The sequence below is a fragment of the Cebus imitator genome, unplaced genomic scaffold, assembly GCF_001604975.1.
Source record: "Cebus imitator isolate Cc_AM_T3 unplaced genomic scaffold, Cebus_imitator-1.0 Scaffold179, whole genome shotgun sequence".
Lineage (NCBI taxonomy): Eukaryota > Metazoa > Chordata > Mammalia > Primates > Cebidae > Cebus > Cebus imitator.
The window spans coordinates 501,954-513,174 of record NW_016107494.1 but is presented as its reverse complement, the minus strand read 5'-3'; the positions used below and the strand labels follow the sequence as shown (position 1 = coordinate 513,174).

The 11,221-nt window shown below is 36.3% G+C and overlaps 1 protein-coding gene across 1 annotated transcript; it reads left to right on the top strand.

Moving 5' to 3' along the window:
* The first annotated feature begins 8,355 nt into the window (after positions 1-8,355).
* Positions 8,356-10,971, top strand: LOC108315789 (olfactory receptor 2AJ1). Its single transcript, XM_017545340.2, has one exon. The coding sequence runs from the start codon at positions 9,043-9,045 to the stop codon at positions 9,985-9,987; it is 945 nt and encodes a 314-aa protein (XP_017400829.1). The 5' UTR covers positions 8,356-9,042; the 3' UTR covers positions 9,988-10,971.
* Positions 10,972-11,221: the final 250 nt, after the last annotated feature.

Here is an 11,221-nt window from a genome sequence, read left to right as displayed (position 1 = left end):
ACATATATTTGCCCTAAAGTTCAAAATTCTACAAAGTGATTGTGTGGAATTTCCTAGAGATAAGGAATTTACACTTTTATGTCTACATCTGGTGTGTGTGTGTCTTTGAATTGCAGATGAACCTTCATTCTTTGGGTTCATTTACTGAGCTATCATTATCCAATCAAATTGTGGATTTTTAAAAATCCATGAATCAGTATCCTCAGTAAGATGATTTTACACCATACCCTACAATAATTTTTGTTCAAAGAATGAATTAACCATTCAAGCAGTTTTGAAGGTTAACTTTTGCCATTTGTTTAAAATAGAGGTATAGTTTTGTGCAGTAGAATCCTTGCATTTAAGGTGTTCCTTTTCAACCAGATTCCACAAATATCTATGCTGGTAACTCAGCCATTAGCAAGAGACACCATTTTCACTATCTCAGAAAGGTCCTGCGTGCGCTTTCCAGTGATACCCCAGGACTAAGACACAACCACTGCTCTAATTTTTATCCTTATTTGAGAGTTTGGGCTACTCTAAAATTGCATATCAAAGGAAACCAGTAGTATCGTCTTTGCATATTGTTTCCTTCTTTCAGTTTAATATATTTCTAAAATCCCTCCACATTTTTACCTCATCGATGCTTTGCTCTTATTTTACTGCTAAGTAAAATTCTATTTTCTGAACATTTCACCATTTGTTTATCCATTATTTGCTGATGCACATCTTGGCTGTTTTCAGTTTGAAGCTCTTATGACTAAAGCTTCTATGAATCCCCTATTTGTGATCATGTTTTTATTTTTCTTGGTAGATGTCTGATGAACTCTTTAGTAAACTGTTTTCAAAGTGGTTGTTGACTCTTATACTCCCACTGACAATGCACACAAGTTCCAGTTGCTCCAGATATGTTTTCTTCATTTTAGCAATTCTTCTGAGTGTAGTAGGAACTCAGTTTGCTTTTAATTTGCATTTTCCTGGTGACTGATGATGTTGAGGCCTCTTGCATTAGCTTATGTCTATTGCCTATTGGTATAAACTGTCTACTTCAGATTTTGAAAAAAAAAATGTCTGTAGATGCTTCCAAAGCAAACACAACTTGGTCATTAATTAATAGGCAATCTATGACATTCATGGGACCAACTGGAGTTTTGGAAATAAAATCATTTATTGGGTTAGTTGTTGTTATATTTTCTGACACATCTGTTATTATTCAATGCCTCAATTGTTGCTACTTTATTTGAACCAGGTATTTATGTAATACATCTTTTCCACCTCCCACATTTTGCTAAAAGCTAGATATCTGTTTGTTTTTGTTATGAATTGTAATGAAATATTTTATTTCATTGGAGGAATGATGCCAGTAAAAAGCACACAAATTGTATTAGTTTTACATAGATTAGGGTTCTTCACAAGAGCATGAATTCTGAAGAAGTGGCCAAAGAAATACAATTTTATGTTTTTCTGAAAAAAATGATAAATGTGAGAAGAAATGACAGGAAAGGGGATGTGGCTAATAGCAATAAATTTCTAGGTGAGTTGCTAGGAGGTATATGAAGGGGTGTAAAACTCATAGAAGGGTTACTGAGGTAACTGTATTTGTTTAGATCCATTGCAGCCCCAGATCCCAGTGTCTGGTGTAAGGGCTATTTTCTCACCTGGTACATGGCGGGTCACCTCCCAGGGAATCTGTATGGCTTTGTGCATGCAGGAAGACACAGGTCGGCTGGCCCTTTCTGAAACAACCATTCCTCCTTTGCTTTTAATTCAAAGAAGTCAATATTTCAATTTGGTATTGGGGAGTGGCATGTCCTTCACTCCTTTACTGGTGAATGATTATGGAGTTATACTTATTTTCAGTCAAGAAATTTCGCACTTTTGAAGAGACTGTTGATTTGAACAAGGAAACAAAGATAAACATATATTTATTTCTATATCAATTTATTTACAAATATTTATTACAAATATATTCTCATGACCAAAAATTAAATCCCAAAATCAACTGCAATTCCATAGTTTAACATAATTAGAGACTTTGCTTTTTTTTTTTAGTCTGATTATTTTCTTTCACAACTTTTTCTTTTTTTTCCTTGAAATAGGAGCAGAGGAATGTTGACCAGACGCTGTCAGGGAGCTGCAGCCTCCAAGATCCAGGTAGACAGGGCCCTGCGGTTCTGTCAGGGAGCTGCAGCCTCCGAGATCCGGGTCGGCAGGGCCCTGTGGTCCTGTCAGGGTGCTCCGGCCTTCGAGATCTGGGTTGGCAGGGCCCTGTGGTCCTCTGGAAGTGGCGGCACCCAGGGATTGTGGAAGAAAGGCTGGTCCAGGCATTTACCCCGAGCCTGCAGGTGTGCTCTAGGGTATCTAACAGACTCAGCCAATTTACTACACTTTAAACCTGGTTTATTCACATAAACAGAGGTATGATTTGATCATAGGGTAATTTCATCAAATAACCTACTTCCATATTCTCTTTCAGGCACATTAAGTGAATTGGTTTAACCCTCACCTAGATGGAATAAAAAGAGTATAACTTCTTAGGAAAGTTATTACTTTGTAGCTGTATTTTGCATAATATTTCACCTTCATTTTATTCTTTTAGTTACAAACATAACATTCCAGAATCGACTCAGTTTTAATTCTCATTAAAAAAAAAAATGGAGACAAGCTTATTGGGACAAAATTCATTGTCCACCTTTATACAGAACTGAATCCAGTTGTCTGCCTTTAAAAAACTTGCACCTAGGAAAGGGTTAGTTGTCATAGTGTTTAAGTGAACATGCGCCTCCCCCCAACCCCTGCACACTCATTTGAAATAGCCATCTTTTCTTCTACTAGAGTCAAGATGTTGTCAAATGGTTTTCCTCCTTTCACACAAGCTATTTCTGCATGTTCTTCTCCCTCTTACCTCAGGCATCCCCTAGGGACATGGCTCCTCATGGTGCCCTATGAAATGGGGGCTGTTTCCTATCCCAAAAACCACACCCTACAGTACTTCCAGATGGGAAGGTGTCTTTCATCCTCTTCCTTTCTCCTTTCAAACCACATATCCCCCTCTCCCTGCAAACTGTCAGCTAATTTGAAGGAAATCGCTGAACTGAGTATCACCCGATGCCTCTGAGTAACTGTCAAGGATGTGACATCGAAACAAACATCTGAGCAGCATAAACAGCAGCTGGACACCAGGATGGAGGAAGCGGTGTGAAGCCTAGTGTGCTGGATGTGAGTGGCCCTGGCTGAAGTGTCCTGTGCCAAGCAGAACCTGGTAAGGTCAAAAGGGTGGAAGATGAGGGCCTTGGGAGGACTTCAGGGGTCAGTTCACATAGGAAGGCTCAGGTCATGTTCAGGGTGCTCTAGGGTACACGTACAGTCAGCCCCTCATCAGGAAGGAGAAGACAGTCCCCCAAAACATGAGCAGCTAAACTGTAGATTAAATGTGAAGTTCTGACAGAGCAGGTGCTGAGGCGGGGAGAGTCATCCTCTTTAAAAGAACAAGGAAGTCTCCATAGAGGGAATATTTACATGTAAAATCTTCGGAGAATGGAAGAAATTGAAGCCCTTAGAAGTGCTAAGGAAGAGTGTTATGTGCAAGGAGGAACCCAAATTATGAAAAAGATGCAAGATGGCTCAATTTATGTAAATATAAATACTTCAGAATCACCGGAAATGTAAACTAAACGTAGGTAAATTTTATAAATTTTTTAATTTAAGAGAATGTGACCCAGCAGAATGTCTGCAGACTCAAAACAGTGGTTCCAGAAAGAAGAATCTAGTATTAGGACTGAAATGTATTTATATATGGGAAAATTTGAGGCAGGGAATTAACTCAATTGTTATTTGTGTTTCTATCCTCTATGAGCAGGTGCTAAATATTTTGAGAAAACATACTGGAATTATAGTAGATTGAAGATTTCCCCCAATATGAAACCTAATAGATATGTTAAGGGTAGCAAATGATTGTTACAGACTGCTGTACTAGTTTTTCTATTCCCAGATCGACTTACTTGCCTTCTTCAATGATTCTTTCTCATCAGTATATTTCTGCTGTAAATTCTGATCACAAATAGCATAACATTCTAAAATAATCTACATACACACATGATGTAGTAAAGTGAATTTTAACAAAACTATAAGAGATGCTTGTAATAGGTTTGATTTTTACAAGTGTATTCAATAAAGCAAATTTAATAGTGCAGTTTTATTTAGATAAATAAAACACCATTTGAAACTATTAGAAATAAGAGAAATATAAACTTATCTTTAACATAGAATTTTAGTTTCGATTATACTATAAAAAGTTGGAAACTCAATGTTACTTATTACATTACTTTTACTATTAAAAACTGAAAGGTAATATACATGTAATAAGCAAGATAATAATTGACTAAATTGTTGTACATGCCGTTGAAATACACTACATAAACAAACAGTAATCCGAAAATCTTTGATGGACAGGAATGGTAGAGAGTTTCTCTGCTGCCATTTGAGAATCATGTCGGTTAACTTGTCATATACCCCTGAATTTGGCCTCTGAAAAGACTGTTTGTCCAATGTGCTCTTTTAACCTTGACATTGCCTTTGGCATTAAATTTTCTTTCCCTGCGCATAATCCTATTGCTTTTTTCATCTGTAGGGGAAATTAGAGATTCTACAATGATGTATACAATTTGTGGCCAAATTCCTGCTACTACAATCTCAATGGTCTAGGAGATTCTTACAGTTCTACAATACACACACACAGAGTGGTGCCAACCAGACTTAGGTTTCCTTTGGCAGTGCGGGTGCTTCAGAAACAGTTGGCATCTATTCATTTCAATTTGAAATCAGTATCAGCCAAAATCTACTGCTAAGATAGAGTTTTTAATGTCTTCATTGCTCCCAACATGAGTTAAATGTGACTACATTGAGAATAGTTTCAACAATAGACTTCAGTGGGAACAAACTTAGCTTGATTCTTTGTGACAAGCAAGGTACCCACTGTTTTTTGCAGCATTCTCAAGGGAAAGTGCTTGATGAGGTTTGAGCCCTGGAGTCATTTCCTTGTCAGGCTGACACTCCCCATCTGCTACTTACAGCTGCCTTTGTTTCAATACAACCACAGTGGATGTTTTCAGTCCTGCAAGCCTTCTAAATATGAGACTTGGGTGATGTCGATTTCATGTTTCAGACAGAGAAATCTTTGATCAGCAAAGCTTATCTTCTCATTTCTGCTAACTCTAGCTTGGTTCATCTCATATTTGCTGGCCTTTGCCGTGCGTTCTATTGTATAAGAGGTAGCAGAATTAACAAATAACTTGCTAAGTACCACCCAAAATTCATTTCCCTAATTTCTTGAAATCACCTCAGTTTTTGTTTTAATCACCCCTATTATAATAAGAAAATAGTTTTCTTTTTTTCTAACGCCATCACTAAGAGTTATTAAGTGCATAATAAGAGAGAATTCAGTTTTGTCCTCAGACCTGGTAAGTCGGGACTTAAACACAAAACAAGAATTAAAAAATTGATTGTCACATAATACTTGTACATGTTTATGGGATACTGAGTGATATTTGGACACATACAATGTAATGATCACATCAGGGTAATGAGCATATTAATAACCTCAAACATTGATTTTGTATCTGCATCTGTGCGTGTGTGTTTGTGTGTGTGTGTGTGTGTGTATGGTGGGGGTATTTAATGAGTCTTATTTAATGTCTAATATCAAAACAACTATCAGGCAGGTATTGTCATGATCTTCATTGAACAGAAACTCATTTCAGATATAATTTAATGGATATTTATTTCATATATAATTTCATATTTGGTGTTTCATGTAAGTAAGACAGAAAATAAAATATTTTCAGGATATTATATTTGCATTACATTTTCTTGTTTATCTGTTTCAAAGCACTAGGAAATTGATAATATTGCTATTTTATTAATAAAATATTTGAGCCAATAGCATACCAATTCCTGGGCTAGGTGACAACCATTATATTTGTATTATACCTGTATCTGCTCTAGATAAAGTGATAGTTAAATTTCATCCATATTTAGGTTAATTTAGTATTTGACTTTTGCCTCTCCTATGAGATTCCACTGTAGTTCAGTGAATTATCAGTGACCACTTTTTTATTAGTCAGTCATTAATTCATCAAGTCTGATATTTGAAGCTTTTATGATAAAGCTTATAGTTATAATAGCAAGTAGGACATTCATATTATGGGTTTATAGGAAGTTGAAAAGATAAAAATATCATTCTCATACAGTGTAACATATAAATATGCAAACATACTTAATATTCACTAGAAGTTCCATTTCATATACTTTTCAAGATAAGTGTTTTTCAGACAAAGTAGATTCAATGATTTGTTCTTTGTCTAGTGTTTGTCTTGCAGTCAGACATTTAACGTAAAGAAATAATGTAGGAGTAAATAACTGCTTAACATTTGACTGTAAAATCATATCAATATTAGTGAACAATTGACCTCTAAGTAAATAAAAATTTAAAGAAACATGTTGTATGCTTTATCAGTATAATGAGAGATCTGGCAACAGTATATTTTAGTTGAACTAAGTCTAAATTAATGAATATGTAGTGTGTTTTACCAAACTTCATAAATATAAAATGCTCAAAAAGATATGAGTGTAGTGAGTCAATGAGTGACGAGTACAAAGGAGACTGGGATATGACGGTGTCTATACATAGAAAGTAATTTTCAAGCAGGGGTAAATTCAAGGGAACATTTTCACAGTAACCAGAAAGGAACAGTTTAATTCACTAATGGGAATAAACATATTATGACTCTGAAGTGATTCCACTGACAAAATTAAACAATTTAGCTACACGTACAAACTATTTGAATAATTGGCTAAATAATTTAAGGAGCTGAAATTATTGTTGTAAAATGAAGACATTTTTAGATGTGGTAAGGTCTCACACACACATACCCACACTTATACCCACACACAGACATTTAATCACATACACTTATCATTTGAAAGAAGTATGATGCATCTGGTAAAAACTGTGGCCTATTCTTTTGTTTGTATTAAACTTAGTATGAAATTACATACACGATTTATGCTGGTGTCACTTTTTCTTTCTCCATAATCATGACCTGTGTTTCCTCAAATCAAAGTGGCTCTCTCATGCTCAGTTTATGTGAAGTATAATGACCACTGGTTAAATTTTAGACTGGACTGTCTGACTGCTTCTTCCAAATGATAAAACTTTAAGTATATGTAAAGATGTGAACAGATTTGGAAAACATAAGAATTTCCTGAAAATTACAGATCCAAAAAACTGAAAAAGTTAAAACAAAATCCTGAGAAGAGCATGTTCTCTGATTAATCTCCAAGCTTATAGAAAAGAGATGGATGTAGAGTGTATTTTATATTTTTTGCCTACATTTAGCATTATTAACAATGAATACTTGGAGCTAGATGGGTGAGAAATGAACTTTAGCTTGGCAAAGGGTTGCATGTGTGGGGAAAAAGCTACAGGATAGGTGATATGTGTTTTCTCCACTTTCAAACATGGAATTAAGAATGTTTGTAATAGAGCTCAGTAATAGAGCATTCCTCTTTGTATACAATGGCAAATTTCACCCAAAATTGGAATACTCCTGAGCAACATAGAAGATATGCTTTCTTTAATCATTCCATCATCATGGGAGTATATTTCAGAGCCCTGATTGACTGGTTAGGCCAAGAGACATGGAAAAAAAAGTTGCAGAAATTTCAGGTGCCTCATGATAGTTGTCATAAGTCTTGGAAGTAAGATGAATGAGGCAGATAATAAATAAACTGTGGATTTCTTCCGATTTATGAAGAAAAAATACAGGTATTACTGTGTAGGTGGTATGAGCTCTAAAAAATGTAAAAGCCCATATGAAATACAGAGAAGGAGAATTTATGTTTAGCTGAAAATGTTTTTACTCAAAGATCACTAAAAAATTTAAATCATTCTTGTAAAAAGGAATTAATGATACCTAAAATGAGTGAGGAAGTCATGTAAGAATTGATGATGCAGTAAGACATGGAACTATGATAATAAATAAATCATTAATTAAACAAGTAAAGCCAGAAGAATGATATGGCTCCAGGGAGTGGGGAAAGTTAAGAACTTTGGATACAGGTATGTTGATTTTGAGTTGCCAGCAATATTTATTGATTTTGTAAAATTATTTATGATCAGCTCATGCAAGGCACCACTGCCCTTATGTCTGAATCTATGCATATCATCAAATTTTACAAAGCCATGCATCAAAACAGGAAGGACTGGCTGGGCATGGTGGCTCACACCTGTAATCACAGAACTTTGGGAAGACAAGATGGGTGGATCACTTGTAGTCAGGAGTTTGAGACCAGCCTACCAACATGGTGAAACCCGATCTCTACTAACTTGGCTGGATGTGGTAGTGGTGCCTGTAGTCCCAGCTACTCAGAGGCTGCGGCTTGAGAATTGCTTCACCTCAGGAGCCTGACGTGGCAGTGAGCTGAGATCACACCTCCACACTCCAGCCTGGGCAACAGAGCAAGACTCTGTCTGAAAAATAACAAAAGAAAATTAAAAGGCAGCCCTAATTATAAATTTATAATTTATAATTTATTAATTCTATGTGCAGAATAGTAGGTGTTTACATTATTTATATTTTGATAGTGGTTTTTAAATTGTTACAATATAGTTATTTGTGTTCCTCCTGTATGTACATTTCCCTCAGCATAAATACATATATATACACATGCAAATATTAAAATGTAAATTATAAAATTTATGATTCTATCAGTCCAGGTTTCTTTCCTTCAATAAATTTTATAATCAACAAAACAAATAACAAACATTCAAAAATTAGTTTCCATCTTAAAACTACTTAAGTTTGAATAAAATGGTCTGAACAAATAAATGTCCATCTTGTAAAACATGCCCACTCCAAGGACTGGCTAAGAGTCCTTTCATGTTGATCACAAAACAGGCATCACTCACTCTCATTTTGTTATGCAGGCATATTATTATTAGATTAAGATTTACGGTATTTTTTCCTCTGTTATTTCTTTTTAGGTAAAAAAAATAGAGAATTCATGATGGGCTGTCTGAATCACACTTTCAGCAGCGATTTCACACTTTTGGGACTATTCTCTTCTTCCCCAAAAAGTCTGGTCTTCTACTCACTTATATTTGTCATTTTCATTATGAGTGTAACAGAAAATGCCCTAATGATTCTCCTTATTCACAGTGACTCACGACTCCATACGCCAATGTATTTTCTGCTTCGCCATCTCTCTGTTATGGATATCTTGCATGTTTCCAACATCGTTCCCAAAATGGTCACTGACTTTCTGTCAGGCAGCAGAACGATTTCACTTGCAGGTTGTGGGTTCCAGGTGTTTCTGTCCCTCACCCTCCTGGGTGGTGAGTGCCTTCTCCTGGCTGCAATGTCCTATGATCGCTATGTGGCCATCTGTCACCCGCTGCGCTATCCGATTCTTATGAAGGAGTGTGCCAGTGCTCTCATGGCTGGAGGCTCCTGGCTTGTTGGGGCTTTGAACTCCACAGTCCACACAGCTTACACACTGCAGTTTCCCTTCTGTGGCTCTCGGGCAATCGATCACTTTTTCTGTGAAGTCCCTGCCATGTTGAAGTTGTCTTGTGTAGATACAACACGCTATGAACGAGGGGTTTACATAAGCGGTGTGATCTTCCTGCTGATCCCTTTCTCCTTGATCTCTACTTCTTATGGCCAAATTGTTCTTACTGTCCTCCAGATGAAATCCTCAGAGGCAAGGAAAAGGTCATTTTCCACTTGTTCTTTACACATGATTGTGGTCATGATGTACTATGGGCCATTTATTTTTACGTATATGAGACCTAAATCATACCACACTCCAGGCCAGGATAAGTTCCTGGCAATATTCTATATGATCCTCACGCCCTCACTGAATCCTATCATCTACAGCTTTAGGAATAAAGATGTTCTGGCTGCAATGAAAAATATGCTCAAAAGTAAGTTTCTGCATGAAAAATAAATAGGAAAATTCCTGAATGTGTGTTCTATTTCTACATTAAATACCTGAAGGATACTCATGATAGGTTTTCTAGAAAGACAATCAAAGCTTCTATCTTGTCCATATGGAAAGAAGTGAATATTTTAGAAACCTTGTTAATAATGTGTTCGTGTTGTAAACACATACCTCTAAAAATGTATTCTTCCTTCTGTGGTACCAGTTATAATCGTGCAGCAGTTACAGGAAGTAAAAATTATCCAAGGTGTCCTACTCCCTAATACTAAAATTGTAAGACTTGATAAGAATATCTTTAAAAATACAATCACACATCCATTGCTTATTAAAATAATGTTTATTTTCAAAAACTTTGTAAAATTATATTGCTAAAAATCATTTATCAAAAATTCACAAATTTCATGTGAAATCTCCACTATTCTTTGCTTGGTTTGTGAACACCTTTGTTCAGTAAAATTCTATATATATATACATATATATGCACATGCACACACATATATACGTACACACATATACAGATATAAGTAGTGTTAACATTGAATTACTCATCCTATGCTAGAAGCAACTATACAATATTAAATAAGACTATCATAAAAAAATGTCTGATTTCATTTATACATATAGGATTATATTTTACAAACTCTTCTAGCAATTTATCCTAAAAGTTATTTCAAAGAAGACAATAAATATTTCTATTGAGAATTCGTTTTTTTAAATTTTTTAACAAACAATAAGATGCACTTTACAATTGTAAACATATAAACAGCTTGTGTCAAATCTGTTTTCTGGCAGCTGGGCACCAAGTCTGCCCCCTGCAGGCTCCTGGCTTCCTTCACACTGCACTGTCCATTGGGTGGTTCTGGCTTTAGGACCTGGTGGTGGGGCTGGACAAAGTGGGCTGGGCAGCCCAGTCCTGCTTTTCTCATGCGGTGTCCTGTGCCTGTCATCTCCTTGGGTTGGGGCTTGTGTGGAAGGACCATTCCTGAGGGGTCAAGCCAGCAAAGTAGGGGTGCAGAAGAGTCTCAGCCAGTGTGATGTGCTGGGCAGGGTCCGATTTTACCACCCTCCTCATCAGGTCAAACAGCTATACGTGCTCCAGCCTGTCACTCTTCAGACGTTTACAGTTCTTCGCGTACCGGCCGTCTGAGATGTTCTCATCCCAAATTAGGCCCCCTTTGTAGAAAAATTTCTGCTTCTGTAAAAAAATACAGCACATTATGCGTGATGGGATGGGCCCTAG

Bases quoted from the DNA above. Each gene is read 5' to 3' on its own strand.
- LOC108315789 (XM_017545340.2), top strand. From the start codon at position 9,043: ATGATGGGCTGTCTGAATCACACTTTCAGCAGCGATTTCACACTTTTG.